Source organism: Ceratina calcarata, unplaced genomic scaffold, assembly GCF_001652005.2.
Source record: "Ceratina calcarata isolate Rehan_Ccalc_2016 unplaced genomic scaffold, ASM165200v1 scaffold8, whole genome shotgun sequence".
In the NCBI taxonomy this organism is placed as follows: Eukaryota; Metazoa; Arthropoda; class Insecta; order Hymenoptera; family Apidae; genus Ceratina; species Ceratina calcarata.
In genome coordinates this window covers 486,038-504,979 of record NW_017179316.1, presented here as the reverse complement: position 1 = coordinate 504,979, position 18,942 = coordinate 486,038, and the positions used below count along the sequence as shown (strand labels likewise).

General features: G+C 40.3%; 5 protein-coding genes across 11 annotated transcripts; 2 read left to right on the top strand and 3 right to left on the bottom strand.

Moving 5' to 3' along the window:
* Positions 1 to 1,402: 1,402 nt before the first annotated feature.
* Tnpo (transportin 1) lies at positions 1,403 to 8,978 on the bottom strand. 2 transcript variants are annotated; one of them, XM_018034762.2, is made up of 15 exons: positions 8,800 to 8,975; positions 7,732 to 7,807; positions 7,479 to 7,658; positions 7,054 to 7,402; positions 6,766 to 6,967; positions 6,293 to 6,686; positions 5,902 to 6,213; positions 5,609 to 5,846; positions 5,238 to 5,527; positions 5,078 to 5,176; positions 4,899 to 4,994; positions 3,656 to 3,731; positions 2,129 to 2,303; positions 1,924 to 2,050; positions 1,403 to 1,706 (listed from the first exon to the last, which is right to left on the bottom strand). In XM_018034762.2, exons 1-14 carry the CDS (start codon positions 8,902 to 8,904, stop codon positions 1,943 to 1,945), a joined length of 2,700 nt encoding a protein of 899 aa, XP_017890251.1. In that variant the 5' UTR covers positions 8,905 to 8,975; the 3' UTR covers positions 1,403 to 1,706; positions 1,924 to 1,942. The 2 variants fall into 2 exon arrangements, with proteins under 2 accessions (XP_017890251.1, XP_017890252.1); XM_018034763.2 differs by lacking the exons at positions 1,403 to 1,706; positions 1,924 to 2,050; positions 3,656 to 3,731 and having other exon boundaries at positions 2,188 to 2,303; positions 8,800 to 8,978.
* A 410-nt stretch (positions 8,979 to 9,388) lies between these two features.
* Positions 9,389 to 12,034, bottom strand: LOC108631053 (F-box/WD repeat-containing protein 9). Of its 2 annotated transcripts, none has more exons than XM_026818585.1 (7): positions 11,730 to 12,034; positions 11,201 to 11,360; positions 10,821 to 10,966; positions 10,520 to 10,749; positions 9,989 to 10,238; positions 9,648 to 9,923; positions 9,389 to 9,580 (listed from the first exon to the last, which is right to left on the bottom strand). In XM_026818585.1, the coding sequence occupies exons 1-7, from the start codon at positions 11,811 to 11,813 to the stop codon at positions 9,494 to 9,496; spliced, it is 1,233 nt and encodes a 410-aa protein (XP_026674386.1). In that variant the 5' UTR covers positions 11,814 to 12,034; the 3' UTR covers positions 9,389 to 9,493. The 2 variants fall into 2 exon arrangements, with proteins under 2 accessions (XP_026674386.1, XP_026674387.1); XM_026818586.1 differs by lacking the exon at positions 11,730 to 12,034 and adding an exon at positions 11,502 to 11,704.
* On the top strand, positions 12,028 to 12,806 carry LOC108631054 (uncharacterized). Its single transcript, XM_018034750.2, has 3 exons — positions 12,028 to 12,271; positions 12,365 to 12,483; positions 12,587 to 12,806. Exons 1-3 carry the CDS (start codon positions 12,268 to 12,270, stop codon positions 12,803 to 12,805), a joined length of 342 nt encoding a protein of 113 aa, XP_017890239.1. The 5' UTR covers positions 12,028 to 12,267; the 3' UTR covers position 12,806.
* LOC108631052 (uncharacterized) lies at positions 12,803 to 16,494 on the bottom strand. 5 transcript variants are annotated; one of them, XM_018034743.2, is made up of 5 exons: positions 15,752 to 16,494; positions 15,529 to 15,659; positions 15,217 to 15,382; positions 15,036 to 15,151; positions 12,803 to 14,955 (listed from the first exon to the last, which is right to left on the bottom strand). In XM_018034743.2, the coding sequence occupies exons 3-5, from the start codon at positions 15,360 to 15,362 to the stop codon at positions 12,971 to 12,973; spliced, it is 2,247 nt and encodes a 748-aa protein (XP_017890232.1). In that variant the 5' UTR covers positions 15,363 to 15,382; positions 15,529 to 15,659; positions 15,752 to 16,494; the 3' UTR covers positions 12,803 to 12,970. The 5 variants fall into 5 exon arrangements, with proteins under 5 accessions (XP_017890232.1, XP_026674383.1, XP_017890231.1 ...); XM_026818582.1 differs by having other exon boundaries at positions 15,217 to 15,466; positions 15,752 to 16,493; XM_018034742.2 differs by having other exon boundaries at positions 15,217 to 15,659; positions 15,752 to 16,064; positions 16,137 to 16,493.
* A 420-nt stretch (positions 16,495 to 16,914) lies between these two features.
* Rab1 (RAS oncogene family member Rab1) lies at positions 16,915 to 18,675 on the top strand. Its single transcript, XM_018034564.2, has 4 exons — positions 16,915 to 17,206; positions 17,834 to 18,230; positions 18,311 to 18,541; positions 18,629 to 18,675. Exons 1-3 carry the CDS (start codon positions 17,184 to 17,186, stop codon positions 18,509 to 18,511), a joined length of 621 nt encoding a protein of 206 aa, XP_017890053.1. The 5' UTR covers positions 16,915 to 17,183; the 3' UTR covers positions 18,512 to 18,541; positions 18,629 to 18,675.
* Positions 18,676 to 18,942: the final 267 nt, after the last annotated feature.

The following is an 18,942-nucleotide window of genomic DNA, read 5'->3' as shown; positions in this document are numbered from 1 at the left end:
CAATTCAAAAATCGCGTCGTACCAATTGTTCCATCTCTAATTCGCAGTTTACCTACAGATGCAATCTTTATGCATTTTTCATTAGAATGAAAAAGTGCTCGCTGTTTGAACAGGCCCAGAGACAAATGAACCGGAATGACGCACGTTGCCCGGTTGGGCTTTTAAAAGTAAAACACGAGAAGAGACTTCGAGAGAACGAAACTAGAGATCAGCGGCGTATTGGTGCATGTAATTAAAAAAAAGAAGAATTTCCCTAAGACATCGCGATAGATTTCACGTCATAGATTCAAAAACTCTGTGGATCGCACATGAGACACGTTTATATGCCTCCTTATTTAGTTTTTAAATAACATCGTTCCAAGAGGTGATGCGTAAGCAAGAAATTTGAAATACCTATGGTGACAACAAAAATGTCCACTCTAAAATGTATTTTATCTATTTACACTAACGTCTAATAAGATCCTAATTTAATATGTTTAACAAAAAATAATCACAAAATGGTCTGTGGATTAAAACGTCATGCTCGATATACATATATAATCAACAGCAATATATAAATACATATTTTCCGTTTCATTATACGTATGTATATATTAATCTGTTTGAAATGTGTTTCACTCATACATGACGACAGTGTCGTGTAAACCTAATATCACAATTAGCAAGGAGAGAATAAAGTGAGCAGAAAAATTTTGGTTCGGAAAACGAACGGAATGGCACTTTCTCTGCGTTTATATTGAGTTTCAACGTATAAAAATACATACTTTCAAAAACCGTCTGTACACTATGAAATTTCTAACAACACACTCGTCTATCTGTTAGCTTCATATCAAATAAGCAATACTACCATTGTCTAAAAGCTCTACCCGATTCGTCGAAGAGTAGAGCGCTGCGCCCCTCTTACATTTCTGAAAAAAAAGAGAGAAAGGAAAAAAGGGAAAGCAATACTCTAATATATAAGTCTTCGATCACAGTAGTTCAGCAAGCTCTATAACGTGAGATCTACGCTCTTTCGTATCATCAATTCTCCCTTTTAATTCGTGTCTCGTTTCATTTACGTTCCGCAAGTACACGTGTATACTTGGTTTTCTCCAATCACGTCGATCGAGAAATTCGTTTAACTAGTTGGGCTAGTTGGCCGCCAGCACTTTCTTGTCTCGTTTCAGTATGCGAGAATCAAACACTTGGACAGTGTTACACACAGCGCTAATGGAAACGGAGTGTACAGCGTGTAGGTTTTTTGTTCACTACGTTAAGGTACCATTTTTGTTTCTTTTTCACTTTATATCGTTCTGCAATACGGTTTAGCGTCCAAGTTTACGATACCTTTTTGCTTGTAAAGCGGTCGGTGACCCCATCGCGATACCTCCCTCCCACCCATCCCGCCCCCCTACCCGCCCACCCACGCGTTGCATTTCGGCCCATGACATTTTGTCGTTGTTATTTTGTCGTTCTCATTTTCTTCGTTTCATTCTCATTTCGTATTATCGGTTTTGCTCTTTTGTTTTTTCCCCGTTTTTATTCTCGCTGGCTGCAGCTCTGATCGCGCGTTATTAATTTCCCCGAGAGCCTGACGGTGACCATCATAATACGGTAACGACAACGATGTCGATGAGAAGAGGCCGTGGTTTCACCCACCCACCCTGTCCACCCATTGTTCTGTTTCCCGCCCAACCCCGTTTCGGCCTGCCCCATAAAGCGGCCTTCTGTAATAGACACAAGCATATTATTTCATTTTCAATCTCACATTCTCTACACCGAAAAAGCGATCATGCATTTTAAATGGTCTTTGTTACTCTGAATCTCTTCGTGTATACGCGAAACTCTTTAAAATTTCGGTACATTGTGTACGAATCGACAGTTGTTGAAAAGAAACTGCTACTCTTTGCAGCATGGGAGTAGAGAAGAGAGAAATCGACTCACCGCATTTAGGCGGGGCTGCTCAGACGCCATACATATTATGGAGCCGTTCAGTGAGCTGCGGTGGGAATTGATCTGAGAATCGTTTCCAATTTTCCGCACCAACTTGATTTTTGAATCCGTGGAGTATCTGAGATGAGAGAGATCGATTCAGTGGTACGGCCCGAGGATGAGGCAAACGAGGAAGTAATAAACTTTTGCATCGTACCTTTTGGAACATGTCTTTGAGGTCTTCTCTAGGTGTGACCCACGAGGCAACAGCGTCGCAGAAGAAGATGAAATCGGCTACGACTCCTGCCGGGTTCACGGTGATCATCTGACACATACCTCTGAACGCTGAATCCTTTTCCTCGTTGTCCCTTATGCTCCGTAAAGAAGTACACCTGACGAACGACGCGCGCGTTAAAAAGAGGATCGCGCTAACGATTTGCGAAGAAGGTACCTTCATCTGTACGGCAATCAAATGCAACGGGTTTTGTTGAAATGATCAATTCAGATTTCAACCGATGGCAATTACGATGAAGTTACCTTCTTTTCAATTAATACTATTCACATTCATAAGAACATGATCATGGGAAAAAATGATATTTAACTAATCACTCGATACGATATTCATTCCCACGAGTTGTACACGATCTTCATAGCTAACAATTAACGTGGCTTTCTCTCGTGGCCGGTCCTATACTTGAACATCCTACGCTTTACCAAACTTTACCTTCGTTACGTTTCGTAGTGCTAAAAAATGATAAAGTTCGAACTATCGATCTACAGAGAAAAAAAAAAGGAATCAGTCTAGTCTGATCGTAGGACGGAGAGTTCCTGTGAACACTCTTGTATCATTTTCTAGCATTTCGATGTGACTGTAGTATCGCTAAGGTTATTATTAATCAAGGCTTGGTTTACATTTGACACCGTCTCGTTTTACTTTCTGCGATTCTCGATTTCGGCGAACGTAGGAGACACCGACGGTAATCGCGGCAACAGCGACATAACTGAGATGATGTATTTAACAGATATCGATGCCAAGTTAATTTACATGCAAGTAGGACAATCCTGATTGAAACTACCTGTACACAGTGAAAATTATACAAAAAAATATACATGCAGGGCCGCATTTACCGTAAGACGCACTAAGCGCAAGCTACGAGGACAAGTTGATCTCGAGGTCTCGTAACGACGTTACGCATAGGGCCTCCGAGAGTCAGTGTAAATGCGGCACTGGACACATGTCTCTAAATTCGAATGCAAGGCAATCATAGATAGTGGCTAATTGTCACAGAGACCTAATTGAAAAAAAGGAACGTGACAAATGTAAACCTACCCTATATAGTATTAAACGGTATAGTTAAGAGCCCATAACGTACTTGCATGACGGCGAGAAATTAAATGCACAAAGTAAATTTAAAGAGTACATCGACACTGCAAAAACCATTGGGCAAGTATAGCAGTAGTAAGTAAGTAAGTAGGATAAACTATGCCCGCGTTTAACGAGAGAGAGAGAGAGAGAGAGAGCGCATCTTCTGGATAATACTTGTTCGCCGATAATACATAGAAATAAAATTATTATGGACTCTGTCATAGAACCAGCTACTGAGGATGTTCTTGCGCAAGAGTTCTTAGCAGCCCCTGAATGCAACGTTACTGAAGAGTACGGGAATAATATAATAAAGTGCTAATAAAAATAGAAGGTATATAATATAATTAATAGAATATAATAATAAAGAAATTTACACACCACTGTCGGACAAACTGCTGTAACATGGGGGCGACGTCGTGGGGACACACGTAACCTAGGCGACCGATCGTTATGGCTACGGTTTCATTTTCATTTTCGGTAAGTAGACAAGTGAAGTGTAGTGAAGTGACCGGAAACACAAACAATAAGACAAACTGATAGCGAACCAACGATCAACTCAGGCGAATTGTATGTCGTAGGTACTGTCTATTATCTTTAGTGAACTTGGACCAATTCATAATAACCACCAATTGATAATAATTAATAATAATCAATTACAAGTATTAACAATCGATAGAGACAGTGGGAACAGAGGTGAGAAACATATGAAATACCGACAATGAACATAGGCAATACCGTGCTATTGTAGCTGCTGAAACAATAATAAAAATTAGATAGCAGCGTGCGAGCCCATGAACTCGATAAAGAACCGATACATATGAACATGAGTAATAATCTCTACCAATAAATATATCGGATATTATATATAAATCAGAATCAACAAAGAAACACAGAACTAAAGAATTTTTCTCGTCGACTGTACAGAGGCCAATTTAAAAAGGTATACACCGTCGTTGAAACAATATCTGGGGCAATTAGACAGATGCAAGCATAGTAATATCGAATTGCGGTATGTTTCTTATGGCCGTACAGCCGTGTAAAGCCTGCAGGCAATCGCACACCACTAAATCAGGTCCAATATACAGACACTAAGAATTTAATAAACCCGCTGATAAAGAAACGTGCAAGCGTGGTCACTTGAGGAACCACTCGAGGTCGTCAGTCTGTGTGGTTATTTACCTTCGATCAAAGTCATTTACAGAAAATGCACCTAAATTCAAATTATGCCACCGAATATGCTGAATCTAACGTGAGGACTTGCTTTGTATATTTGGGAGACTTGTCATTGAAAACGGAACGAGTATAATCGTCTCGCGTGAGCAGGCTTCTGTACGGTAGTACTTGCAAATATTTCGAGACACCACGCGAACGCTACGACGCCTCAAATGAAAAGTTTCCCCTCTGTGTGCAGAGCATACTTCTAAGCAAAAGGTACTTTTACTTCTACTTAGATATGGGTGATGGTAACAATGACAGTGATAACGGTAATCGGTTGTTATCTCAATACTGAAAAAACTGCAAGTTTACTACGCATTATCCCCTACCATTTAAAAGTATGCTCCATGGTACTATACTGTGTAGAAGAAACTAATGTAGTTGAGAATATCACACAGATACTCACCTGTATTTTCTAAGAGTGTTTTTGGCGTGTTCGGTCTGTTGATTATGTCGATGAGTTGATTCAATATTAATGGGATATACGCGCTCGTGTCGGACCCTACGAACACGAAAGGGGCGCCAATTATTATTTACCAATAATTCCAATTGCAACGTGAATCAGATTGTTTAAACATGTCTTACCAAGTTTTATAGCGATCTCGCCGATAGCCCACGTTGCGTTGTTACACACAGATATGAATTCAGGATTTAAATTCTGTCCAAGTATCGGCATGAATTCCGCTACAAATTGGGTCGATAAATAAACGTGTTACAGATCATGGACGAACTAATAAATACTCACGTATGCATGGGAGGACGTGTTGGAAGCAAGCCTTTGTTAGATCTCCTAGCAGAGCGAAACTGCTTTGTCTGACTTCGGGCATACCGTCCTGCATGCACTGATACAACAGTTGCATAACGTTGCTGTTCATTACTAGACTTTCCATGTGCCCGTCCAGACCTTCCGCCAAACCGCTGAGAAGATCCAACGCAACGATCATGAAATCTTTATCAGGCGCCTCGAATTGTTCCGGGCTCTGGGTGTTCGCTATGTGTTGATTCAAGGTCTGCTCTACTAGGGATACGCACCGCCTGTCATAAAAAATACATGTAAAATTTAGACATCGGTCACGGCCAACAAAGACCGACCAACGTTCACCGTTGAAGGTTCACCTGTATACTGGTTCGCAATAAGGAAGGAAACCGGATCGCAACGCAGTCGCTACAGAGGAGAGACACTCTAACAACGGGAACAAGTCTTTGTCCTCGTCTTTCAGTACGTTCCACTTATTGATCAGCGGTGGCATCAGAAGGTTGATGTAATCCGGTTTGTTGAGATGGTGTCCCACCGAATCAGCGAGGGTACCAATCGCGTCGTATAATATTAAAAGGTTTTTATGTTGATATTTACCTGGATAAATGGTGACGATCAGTAACGGAATAAATAGTCGAGAGGTGTGCCTTACCAAAAGCGAAGACGAGCGTTTCAAGAATAAATCCAAGATAAGGGACTAATTCCGTGCACGCCTCTTCCTCCAGCGTCGCAAAGGCTGAGCATGCTGCTTCCTGGACTCGTTTATTGCCATCGAGCACTCGTTTCAACAACTCGGTCATCAAAGGTTTCAGATGCGTATCGTGTGGTTGCGCACAGACCCAGTGTGCGTAACGACTCAGGGTCCAGCACGTGATGGCGCGCACTAGTGCTTTCTTGTCGCTCAAGCAATTAATTAAATATGGAATTAATTCTGACAAGTGTGGAATCATTCCACTCATACAACCTGCAACAACGTTTCACGTGTCAAGTCAACCTTCAAAGACATATCTTTACATCGTATGAAATTGTTGGTACTAAGGTACCTTCCGCTATGGCTCCCAGTGCCAATATACCGGACTCTTTGATTTCCCAATCTTGATGGAAAAGAGTCTCTTTTAAAATTGGTACTAAAACTGGTAACAATTCCTCTCTGAATACATTCGCTAACATGTCTAGAGCCGCTGCAGAGCATTTCCTTAAATTCCAATCGCTGAGCGACGTGTCGTCGTCGCAACCGTCCTCGGCGTCGATGTCCTCCTCGTCGCAGCCTCCGTTCTCGTTCGAATGTTTATTGATACTACCGTGATGGGAGTGATGCGTTTTCGATTTGGGGAATCTTGGTCTGATGTCTTCTTCCCTGTCCGGAATCATCTCATCCTCCTCCACGTCTCCCTTCAGGAGTATTATATCAATTTCCGAGTATTTCATACCTCTTACCTGTGAAAATTCATTAAGAAATTCAGTCGTTCATCGTAATTTTATTTGGGAAACTTAATTTATTCCGTACGCTACCTACCAATATGGGGACTAAACGGGGTAGATGTGGTGCAAGTGCTTCTTTACAAATTGGTTGCTCAGCTAGCGAAAGCCAAAATTCACAAGCTTCTAAAGCAACTCCCTCGTCAGGATCTTGAGTCCTCATTAACATGTACTCTATTATATTATGCATGTGTGGTATTAATCTATCCATTCGAACTTCAAGCAACATAACCAAAGCTCTATGGAGAGAAATCATAAAACAAATGTTACACAGTATAAATCGTTCGATACACTTTTGACGGAGGAAACGGAAATCTCTTCGTACCTGCAAACATTTTTTCTAACTTCGGGATCTTCGTCGTTGGCTAAGTGGAAGAGGTTCTCCAAGAAGCTGTCTATATGAATCATTAGGGCCTGTGTACGATTAACAATAAACTGATTAACACAGGCGATAGCATGTGATCTAATTTTGGGGCTCGAATGTCTGAAAAATTGCAGGAACTTGGGGATTAAAACGTTCAGAGGTCGATTGAGCGCGTCGGAGTCTAATATCTCTGCAGAGTCTTCGCATATCTTTTGAAGAGCACCGAATGCACCTTCGCAAACGTTGTAATCCTGGGAGTCCAACATTTGACAAAGGGCAGGCAGCAGCTCCGGCCATCTGGTCAATTCACCTGTTTCAAAAGACAAGTCTCGTAGCACCGTGTTGTTCGTTTAATCGTTACCAGTAGTAGCAGACGATGACTATACCTTTGGATGCAATGGTAGTTATCAAAATGCCGACAGTTGCGCGAATCAGAGGCGACGGATCTCCAACTGCTGACAAGCATTCTTGCTTTATAAAATTTGTGACTTCCGGTAAAAACTTATAAAAATGAGCTTTAACGTTATTTTTCAATATCAGTCCGCTTAGAGACCTCGTAGGTTCATCTTGAAAAAAGAGATACAATTAAATTCACACACAGGGGTAACGAACAGAAGAAACTGTACTCGAAATACCTACCCTCTGATGTTAGTTTAGTTAAAACGAAAATAAGGTAATTGTTAAAGTCTGGAAATGTATTCAATTCTTCTAATTTCTGAAGAGAATTGTTAAGGAAAAGTTTGGACAATGTACACGACTCGATATAAGACACACATTTAGAAATGAAGAACTATTGTATGTTTGCATAACTACAATGTTTATCCTCGCATCATTGCATAACGAACAGAGCGAACATTTTTGAATTACAGATACGTTAATTCGTTTTTGAAATTACAAAACTTGCGACATGTAAATATGTGCGTATGTATGAAAACGATACGAGAAGTGTGCGAAAAAAAATTCGAGATTCCGTACGATAGTCCCATTATTCGGCAACTAGGATATCGTTTGTGACAAACGTGTTCCGCGAACATTTGTTTCTACGTGTCACTTGCAAGCAGTTTAATTAATATTATGGCCGAAACTACGTGCGAGATTTATCGATTACGATGTCAGAAAAACAAACTCGACGCCGACACTAACGGCATTTCTGACGCGCCCCGCGATATGATGTATCATTAACATATTTCTTGGCGCTTGAGTATCACTCACGTGTTATTCGAGAAAAAGCTATCAACGTCTGGCGAGCCACTCTTTCGTGTTCTGAACGTAACCGTAACGACGGGCCCGTCAAAATGAACGCGTAACCATCACGAGACGGTTCGCGTATCCGCGGAAAATCGTAATCGTTGGAATACGAATATTTCAGAACAGTTTATCAATCGAACCGTGGTAGACGAGAAAGAAGAGGGCCCGTGACAGGCTGCGCAAAAGCGCGCCGAACATTTTCCCGTCCCAGATCCGGGCGAGTGTCGAAAAACCCTCGAAACTGTCCGGTATCGTCGGCCAAATGTCTTGGCACGTTCCCGAACCTAATCGAAGAGGAGCACGGTGATTCTAGCACGGCGAGAACATACGCCCCATTGATCGGACCTACCCGCTTTTCTTCATTGCCGCGTCGCGGGTGTACTTACCGGGGAATAAAAATCGGTCGAACGAACTTTTCCGTAGCACAAAACAATTCGCGATCGAATGAGAAAAGGATACTTCTTGCACGGCGCGTTGGGTGACCGTATCCGGGCTCTGGGACTCCTTAAGGAGCGTCAAGATTTGTCTAAGTCCTTCCTCTTGCGGTTGCCACGCCATTTTCATCGTGTTTTTCAACAGCACCACTGAACGCAGCCAGCCTTCTCTGACCTCGCAGATAAACGGAAGCTCCCCACGGTTACCCCCACTACCCGGCCACGAAAGCATTTAGAATACCGGCGCGCCACGACACGATTGTTCGTTAAATTATCGCCAAACCCTATTTCCGAACCCGCGATTAATCGTACAGACCAATTAGACCGATATTAAACATCGTTTCATAACGATATTCCATTTTCGCGTAATTCATACGGATGGACAATTGAACGTTCTCGGTGGTTAGCAGGCGAACACTTCCGGCGATGCCAGTGACATCGATCGGTCTATCGTCCGGATCTTGGCAGCTTTTTTCAAATTCGTCACCTCGCCAACGAACGATGCTCTTCAGCGTTATTCTTTAATACCAAGTTTACCGATTGCCCGGACTATTGTGATTTCACTCGGGGAGACTCGATGTATTTGGCAAAGCGTTTATTAAATTTGTTTCGTGTATACATATATTTTTGTAACTTTTATTAAAACGTTATTAAAATTCAAAGGAGATACAGCGTAGAAAAGCCAACTGCTTACAGTGATCATTGACTTATTGACAAGTTTATGCACACTGCATCAACGACCTCGGTCTCCATATTTCAATTCCCTCTGTACCAGATATAGCGAGAACATTGTTTAAATAATCCGTCTAAAATAAATCGAAGCAAAATTACAGGTCGATACGAACACGTCGGGTAACACGATGGGCTACTCACGCTAGCTATTTCACCGTAACTCGAATTTAAAGTAGTCAGATGTTGCGGAGGGTCCGTAGGACTGGAAATTCGCACCGTAGCGTCCATAGAACTTGTAATCAAACATCCAGGTGCAGCGTGAACGCCGTTGATACCTTTCTTATGTTCAGTGCTGTAGCACTTGACTGGCTTAAAGTTCGCTTTCGGATCGAGTACATGCAACTTGGCATTGCCATCTCCTACGTAAACTATGTCCCGCTGCATGCACATGCTCATAGGAAACGATTCTTGCGAAATCTGAAACGAAACGCCTTGAATCATTGATGATCGTCGTTCTCGTACATTTATCGTCGTGTCTTTACCGTGACATTTTCCATGATCTTTCCCGCTCTCTGGTCCCACACGGACACCGTTCTATCCTCGCTACCGGATAAAATGAAGTGAGAGTTCATGACCAGTCGAATTACCGCTCGCCTATGCGGTCGATAGTGTATAACAGGTTTATAGTTTACTCTTTGATCAAATACAAAGATGGTTCTACAGAACGATCCTGTGGCGAAGAGAGCCAGCTCTGGACAGGACGCGACGCACAGCAAAGCGCCTGTGACACTCCTGAAGGACACGTTCGACATTAGACATTTGCTAAAAACGATGCGATATTTCGCGCGGTCACTTGTGGCAGAGCGAGTGAAAGCAGAGTTCTCTCGGTCGATCACCCTCTGTCTTTCTAGTAAACGTTAAAAAAAAAAAATACGTATTCGCAGTTTAGTACTGTGCTCGTGAAATGTACTTTATTGGTCGACTATCTCTTAAGAACCAAAGGGTTTGTGCCTTTCTCGCTCGACCTTCCCATAACGAGAGCAGTGAAAATGACCAGCTGTGGTTTCATGTACATCTCATAAGTTTTGGAGTGAACGAGACCGGTGTTTGTCAGCGTCCATGATTTCACGGTCTGGTCCCAGCTGCAACTATAGACCGTGTTATCTATCGCTGCTAGGTCCCAAATCCACCCGTCGTGAGCAAACTCTATACATTTGTAGCTGCCCTTTTCGTTTCTCTTTGTAGAAAGCTTCCAACATACTAGAGATCGATCTCTGGCTCCTGATATGCAAATGTTCCCGTCCTGCATTAACGCACGAGTGTTATCGATTCTGTTCCAATTTAACAATGTATCGCAAAAAACAAGATACTAGCCTGCATTAATAGTAAACCATCGATAGTACTGTATTGGACTTTATCATGTAAAGACAATTTTTCCATAGAATCTTCTTTCCCCCATAACGATATCTGTTTCTCTAGTGCAACGCACGATAATTTCCAGAACAGCTCATCATCGTCAGCTAAAAGTAAGCGTCTTATGAATACACGTACGTAGGAACACGTCCTGAGAAAGTAATGCCAGAAGATTAAATTTGGGAAACCTGCGTGTATAATATAAAAATTCGTTCGTAATTTGTTTGTGCCTATCGAGAGGAGTGGCACTAGATACTGAGTACAGTAAGTAGACAGAGTTCTATTTATTTACAGAATGATCGGTCGTGCAAGACACAAGGTGCTATCAATTTAGAGCTAACCAGGAGGCAGAACCGGATAACAAGTATCTGGCCAAATCTGTCTTGTCCTCATTCTCCATTGCAAGTTGTCGTTTAAAATGTGATAAAACTGTTTACACGCTAAGCTCAATCCGTGCACCAGTGTGGCTGCGTCCAAGAAGGAGCATATATGGAAGAATATCTGAAATAAATATAATAGGATAAGCATATGAATTTTTTTTATAGTCATTCGTCACAGCTCGTTGCTGTCCGAGTTTGTTCAACTCTAAACTTTTACTTTGGTGAAACTTGATTGAAAGATTACTTTCTGTCAAATCTTTACCGAAACGGACGTGCCTATGTTAATAAATTTATTCCATTGCACTCCATCTGATGTACTGGACGATTTGCCTAACAAATTTCAAGAAAATCGAACAAGTTTAATCGAACGGCGACAAGTGTTGAGCAATTTTATATCCTACATTTGATTCCGTATTAGTCGAAACGATATGCGTCATTCCTTATTGCGTATCGAAAACGATTGTAATCGTGAAAATTATTGTGTACGAACCTCGACCGGAAGGTCCAGCAAAGATAATCGGGCGTCCGTTTCATCGGTTTCGACTGGAGTGGAACTCTGTTCTTCATCGCACATTTTACTTCAAAATAGCCACTGTACAACGTGACGCTTTTAGACACTGTCATTCGATCGACTGTTGAACGAGTGACTCGGTCCGTAAAGGCAAGAATTAATCGTGACAGATTTATTTTTTATATCGTCGTTGTTATTTACCGTTTTGGTCCTCGTGCGCGACACAGCCTTATACGCTCGCGCATGACTCATTTCACCATCACTTTGCCTACCTCCGTTTTGTCTCCACCGTTGTACCTGGGATGAAAACGGGAACATACTGTCGACCCAGCTGACATGCATAAATGTGAAAATTTAATTTTCATTCAGCAGTACAAGCAAGTGCTATGGACAGTTCTCGTCTGCCCAACGTTGACAGTTTGACAGTTAAATATTTTGAACATCGAACCTATCGAACTGAAGATTTCAAATCTTTTATTTTAGTGTGAATGTACGAAAAATTTGAATATTTTGAACGATGGGTAAGTAAAAAATATGAAGATGAATGCAAGTTTGTGTATGTGTGTGTGATGTGAGAAGAGGAATTCTATTTCTCTTTAAAATCTGTGTTCCAGAAAATCTTGAACAACAATGCGAGGACGCCGTCTTTGAATTATGTGATGCCAGGGAACAATTTCCATCACTTTGTGCCAATGAACTTACGAAATGTATTCAAATTAAGAATGATATAAACGTAAATAGCTTATTTTCCGCATAATGAATTTGGACTGCAATGAATACGATGCTTCCGTTTGAACTAATGCAGTTCACTGAGCAAATAATTTTGTTCTTTGCAGATGTCGAAGGTGTCAGGAAAGCCATCTGTGATAGACAAGTCATCCACTTCAGAAAAAGGGGAACGTTTGGATTTAAATGTTAACCAAGAAGAAATATGCTTCGACCATTTGGACTCTAGGTTACAGAACGTTATAAGCACGTTGAATAATTTGAAAGCTGTCGTGGATCAAACTGAACGAGAAAAGCAGTGCCCTATAAAAAAATTACTGCAAGACTAAATAGCTTCATGCTCATTTCTGATTTATTTACAGTTGCATTACACGTAAAATAATATCAACTATTCCAATCATAAATTAAATTGTTCATAAATATTCATACAATGTTGTTAAAAATGAAATCCATGTTCACGTTGCACAAGGACCTACTATCGATTTTCATTCAAGTCATAAACATTTATTTAGGTCTATACGTTTTACAAGGACCTTGGCACCCCGTGTAATGTCTTCAAAGAATTTTGACATTTGTACATGCATCTCGCAATCATTGGTGGCATTCTGCAAATGTAATGATTTTCTTCTTGGTCTAAGAGACTTTTCAATTATCTTGCGTCTTTTCTGCGAATATTCCATGCTTTTGTGAAAGTCTTCTGTAATATTTTTCAATTCACCTGAATACAAACATTCACCTTTGTTCGCTTCTTCTGATTCCTCTTCGTTTAGCTTTACGTTTTCTTCCGTCGTGTTAGAAACTGTTGCTTCTGGCTCTAACGTCGCAGATAGTTTACTCTCATCATTCTCTTCAGCATCTTTATCATCATTCACAATCGTCCGGTCTGTGCGCGGAGTATTTGAAACATCAGTTTCGAATTGTACAGTGCAAATCTTATCCTCTTCCCCACGTGGTTGTTCTTCCTGTATATCGATCGTGTTTGCTTTGTTCATTTCATTTTGATTGTCCGATGGAACGTCTTCCATTGTTAATCTATCTTTCAATATTTTTCGTAACGGGGAAGGTATCTCGTTGACGGTAATAAGTCGATTTGAAATAATTATTGGAGAATTTATTTTGGATCTTCTCTTATTACTTGAATTCGGTCTATTTACAGACTCTAATTGTTTATTCATTGACTCATTCATTTCATCTGTTGATAGATTTTTACGATTCGTATGATCGTGTCGCGGTGTAGGTTGTAGGAGATAAGGTTGTAAGTCATCATTTTGTAATGCTTCGGGTATGATATCTTCGTCTTCTTCCGCTGCAGTTTCCGTTTCTTCTAATCTCGCCTCCCTTTGTTCTCGCTCAACCTGTTGCTTCCCTTCTTCACGTTCTCCTTTCTCTTCTCCCATAGGTGTCACATATTCCCGAGGTTCTGCGTAACCACTGCTCGTACCAACTAAGGCAGAGTCGTCGGCAGTTTGCTGTTGTGCATGTTTTAAATCAGCCGTGCCGCTGCATTCATTAACTTTATTATCTAACGATCGATTCATCCAAGGGTAACACTGAGCGATTACGCTTCGACGTTTACTTTCAAATTTATTTCCATTTGGGGATTCAATCATCGTTATCAGATTTTCCATGCCGAGTAAACTAGAGTTTCGTAAACGTTTTTCACCCTCCTCCGTTTCAATTTTCTCCGAATTCTCTAATACTTCGTCCATTTCCAGTTCAGTCTTTTGTTCTATGACGGCGACAGTGTCCTGTCCCTGACGGATTGTAAACATTAATCCTTCCATCACTAAATCTGTAATGTCAGAGGATCGTTGAGAATTGTCTAGTTCATACTTTCTCTTCTTAGAGTGAGGCAAATCTTGCAGTTGTCTATCTGGCTGTGACTCTGCATGATTTTTAGTATCCGTCTTATCCTCTGCTCCGAGTTTACGTTTTCTCACATTTTGTCCCGTAGTCTCTATTTCTTTTTCTATTAAATACTGATACGGTAGATTAGCAGAGTCAACATTATTATCGTCATTCAACGTTCTACTAGCATTTGAACCGATTAATTGTTGATTAGCATCTTCTTTTGCATCCTGTTGGTTCGATTTCTCCTCGTCGTCCATTGCACGATCTCTCTTTGAAGATGATCCGACATTTCCATCTTCTGAATAACTCGTCTCACCCACCAATGAACCACTGTCGTTTATTTCATCGTTTAACGATACATTATTTTCGGAGGTTGCGGGTGTCTCAAATGATACATTTAGATTGTTATCAAGTTTATTCGTATCTTTGTTCGTACATACACTTTCTTCGTCCCGATCTCGGTAATGGAAAGAGTGATCGATTGGAGGGCATTTCAAATTCTGTCCTGAATCAGACGGACTGTTTAGTTTTATAGTTAATATGAATGCATGAGAAAACGTGTTCAATGAGCGCTCGTCAAACTTGAGTAGCGCGAAAAGTTTATCCTGCTTGTTCCACCACGTTAGATCTATTTGATTACGAGGCAGAGTTAAGAGATAAGTTTAAATAGTACCATAAACGCGGCGTTGTACATTAGGCAAAGGATACTGAAGGTAATTAGAAGGTGGCTCGTACTAAACTGTTGCCCCTGTGCTGGTGGATTCTTTATGATCCTCCTAATCACTTTCATTAATTCTTTACCAAAACCAAACTCCGTTACATTCCTTTAAACGATACGTATTTACAAAACTGTTACATTGGGAACATCATTAGTATAAAAACTAATTACCTATTAGAACGGTGGTACCTAAAAATAAATTTGTATATGTCATTCTTGTGACACAGCCAGTAAGAACCAGGTACTGTTAAGTTGGGGTTCTCCTCCCTCTGGGTCCAATCGATCCAGTTAGCCTTTCGTACATATATTCCAGGCATTTTCTCTCTGGTACGAGATCCTTAAACAAAGGAACCAATCTTATGGAATCCTTTTCACCGAACGATTCCTTCACTATAACTGTGAGATAATATAATACTCTTTGCTGAAAGTCAAAGCAGATGTTAAACGTGTGTCAGAAAACAAGTGGAATATAATTGTGCTTACTCCTGTTATAACTTCATTGATAAATATATCTTCCACTGTGTCCCAAGGAATAAATTCGCACGATGTCAAGCCATAAAATGTTCCCTTTCCTTCGGTGTATATACCAACAAATTCAATGACTGTTAATGTATCTGTAAAACAGAAATTCCTTCAATCTACTAAAATGTAACTCTTGTACCTCGAATGCTCAGGGATTCCTGATGCTCGAGATCATTTGACGCACCTTTATTTACAGATGTGATGAAGCTAACGAACTGTAGTGTTAATATTAAAATCGACACGACAAGTGGTATGAAGATATTGAATGCATTCCATAGAAAGAACGTTCCAACTAGCAACAGTAAAGTCGCATTCGCGTTTAAATATACATTTTTGTACAAGACGAATTTCATAACATTTTTAGCTTTCACGCTTTTGTCTATCAGCTTTATTCTATCGCCATTCACGCTCCGAAAGTGCAATTCAAGCGAGGATGAACATGTGGACGACATTAATGACACTTTTCTACTTTTTCGCTAATACCGAAGATGTCTTCACTGAACAGAAGAAAGATAAACGTCTTTGTAAATTGACAGTTTCCAACGTATATTTCAAAAAGCATCCCGTACCGTCTAATGACAGATACTTTTGTTTCTCAATGCAAGTATATTTATCGATTCACCACAAGATATGAAAAAAATGGAATAAAATGCGAATTCTCTTCTGAATTAAAACGTACTGAGAAATGGTACATTAAAATTGACAGTTGCAGTTTGACATGAAATCGTGTCACGAGTTTTGTTGTTATACCGTATACTTATTATTCACGCGCGCAGAACATATATTTAGTTTAAAAAGAAGACGAACAATATACTATCGACACCGAATCGACTTCGCTGATTAAAATAATAATGACTTAATTAAACTGATAAATATGGTCCAGAGAAAATCTTATAAACTGTTATAAAATATATATAGTTTGTAAAAGAATATACCGGACAGTAGTTTCTATGATTATTTCTCTAGCAAGTAGCAAAAGCGCCAAGCCATCGCAGAGCAGAACGAATGGAACGTTGAGAACCGATCTTGAAGCTGTGATTTTAGATACGTACAATACAAATGAAGAAGATACAATTTTCAACATAGAATTCAGCGAGTATGATTAACGCTTACATATATTATACTTAAGTTAGATAGAATCTTCAATTATCTGTTCGTCGCATTATAAATTCTTAAGATTGCGAAGAGAGAGAGAGAGAGGAAAAGCAGTGTCGTGAGATTTGAGGAATTTCGACCGTGATCTCGACCCAACGTAGATAGGGAAACTAGGGAAAACTAAAATCTAAAAGGCAAGAAGTGCGCAGACGTGCTGTTTGTGTTGAATTGCTCATCATTGCTCATCCCCCGTCGCCGTCGTCGTCGTCAGAGGGAGTGAAACAGCACCTGCTGCCTGCCTGCTGCCATTCTGGCATTACGTCAATGGTGGACATCTCATTCGCTGGTTTGGGAGGAGTTACCGAGTTACCGTGACCGCCATTGTTACAGCTCTTTCGTGTCGAGGAACGTGATCTGTGAAATTCGTATCGTCGCGTTAGAGATTTTTACAGGATCGTGTCCAGTTTTTAGGTACCCGAAGCTACGGTACACGATATTAGCGAGCGCGTTCTAAGCGTAGCATGTCCACGATGAATCCTGAATAGTGAGTAAACTTGTTTTTCGCGCAGACATAAGTATTTCTAGGAACGTTCGTTTCGTAGTAACACGTAATCAGTCGTTTATAACTTCAACAACGGCGAACGAAGATCAATCAGATCGATGCTGTTCGCATATTAATGTATATCGTGTTAAATCTGAAAGAGTTCTGTTTCCTACTCTGCTATCTGACAGATTCACTCTTTCCCCCACTCTAGTTTGTCCATGTTCACAAGCCATATTTTAGAAAATTCGTTCTTTGTGTTGTCTACTATTTCTTTTCTTTCTTTATCACTGATTGCTCATTCGAAATTGTATAGCTTTCGTATCGATGACTCATAAGAGTATTTTAGATGACTATTAGAAGCAAGACGCGGTAATATAAAACGTACTAATGTACAAGCCAAAGTTCACTTCTTTGTGTTACACTCTGTGAACTTTACATTCAGATATCAATGTATTAGGAACAAGTTTGTAGTACAGTAACACTATTTTATGATATAATTACAGGAAACAGATATCTGTGAAATATGTAATGTTGATATTTCTACCTGTCGTTTAAAATTCATGTTCACAACGAAACGCATTTAATCCAAAACTTGATTTAATCGTAGTAAAAAATCTCGTTTTACAGTGATTACTTGTTCAAGTTGCTTTTAATTGGAGATTCTGGAGTTGGAAAATCCTGTCTCCTGCTCCGTTTCGCCGATGATACATACACAGAAAGTTACATCAGTACTATTGGCGTAGATTTTAAGATAAGAACAATTGACCTAGACGGGAAAACGATAAAATTGCAAATCTGGGATACAGCAGGTCAAGAAAGATTTCGAACCATTACAAGTTCTTACTACAGAGGTGCACACGGTATTATCGTTGTCTACGACTGCACAGACCAAGAAACGTTCAATAATGTTAAACAGTGGCTGGAAGAGATCGATCGTTACGCTTGTGATAACGTAAATAAGCTGCTGGTCGGCAACAAATGTGATCTTCACACCAAGAAAGTCGTTGACTATACAACAGCGAAGGTGAGAGACAGGAGAATGATGTTAACCTTTGAATTGTACGCTGGTACTCATCGGGAAAAATTGGTATATTTTATGAACAGGAATACGCAGACCAACTTGGCATACCATTCTTGGAAACCTCGGCGAAGAATGCGATGAACGTAGAACAGGCTTTCATGACAATGGCTGCAGAAATAAAACTTAGAGTGGGTCCTCCGTCAAGTGGAAACAGCGATCCAGCAAATAAGGTGAAAATAGAACATGGACGTCCAATCGAATCCTCTAAGTCTGGGTGCTGCTGAGAAATGTAATTCTACGTCTCTGTAACCAAAGTAAGCTTTCCACTACGAACGGGAAAGAGTTCGTTTCATAAGTCGATACGCGCCAGATCGAATTGATATTGAATCTTCCGATTACAGAAGGACATCTTACGTGGTGGCAGTTTTGTACTGCGATTCAAAAAAAAGAAAAAAAACATTACCAGAAGGAGCATGAAGATCATGGAAGTTTCCGTTTATATCAATAAGAAAAAACGATGTGTGAAATATTATCGATTATGGACCACCAACTCTGTGACAGAGTTGAATGAAACAAGTTTCGTTCTGTCGTTTTTCCAACAAAGGAAAACATAATTATTCACATGCTAATATCTAGTGCAAAAAGATCGATTATAGAAACAGTTCGTCGAATTAGCATCGAGAATCATTGACTTTACGCAATGATACATTTATCG

Coding starts and splice junctions, on each gene's coding strand:
- Tnpo (XM_018034762.2), bottom strand. CDS start 8,904: ATGAAAATGGCGTGGCAACCGCAAGAGGAAGGACTTAGACAAATCTTG. Junction 7,659..7,731: donor AACTAAACTAACATCAGAGG/GTAGGTATTTCG, acceptor TCTTTTTTCAAG/ATGAACCTACGAGGTCTCTA. Junction 2,051..2,128: donor TCAAAGACATGTTCCAAAAG/GTACGATGCAAA, acceptor CTCTCATCTCAG/ATACTCCACGGATTCAAAAA.
- LOC108631053 (XM_026818585.1), bottom strand. CDS start 11,813: ATGTGCGATGAAGAACAGAGTTCCACTCCAGTCGAAACCGATGAAACG. Junction 11,361..11,729: donor TGCTGGACCTTCCGGTCGAG/GTTCGTACACAA, acceptor TATTTATTTCAG/ATATTCTTCCATATATGCTC. Junction 10,750..10,820: donor ATGGTTTACTATTAATGCAG/GCTAGTATCTTG, acceptor GCGTTAATGCAG/GACGGGAACATTTGCATATC.
- LOC108631054 (XM_018034750.2), top strand. Junction 12,484..12,586: donor AAATTAAGAATGATATAAAC/GTAAATAGCTTA, acceptor TGTTCTTTGCAG/ATGTCGAAGGTGTCAGGAAA.
- LOC108631052 (XM_018034743.2), bottom strand. CDS start 15,362: ATGCCTGGAATATATGTACGAAAGGCTAACTGGATCGATTGGACCCAG. Junction 15,152..15,216: donor AGGTACCACCGTTCTAATAG/GTAATTAGTTTT, acceptor TATCGTTTAAAG/GAATGTAACGGAGTTTGGTT. Junction 14,956..15,035: donor CCACCTTCTAATTACCTTCA/GTATCCTTTGCC, acceptor GTAATCAAATAG/ATCTAACGTGGTGGAACAAG.
- Rab1 (XM_018034564.2), top strand. CDS start 17,184: ATGTCCACGATGAATCCTGAATA. Junction 17,207..17,833: donor TCCACGATGAATCCTGAATA/GTGAGTAAACTT, acceptor CTCGTTTTACAG/TGATTACTTGTTCAAGTTGC. Junction 18,231..18,310: donor TTGACTATACAACAGCGAAG/GTGAGAGACAGG, acceptor TTTTATGAACAG/GAATACGCAGACCAACTTGG.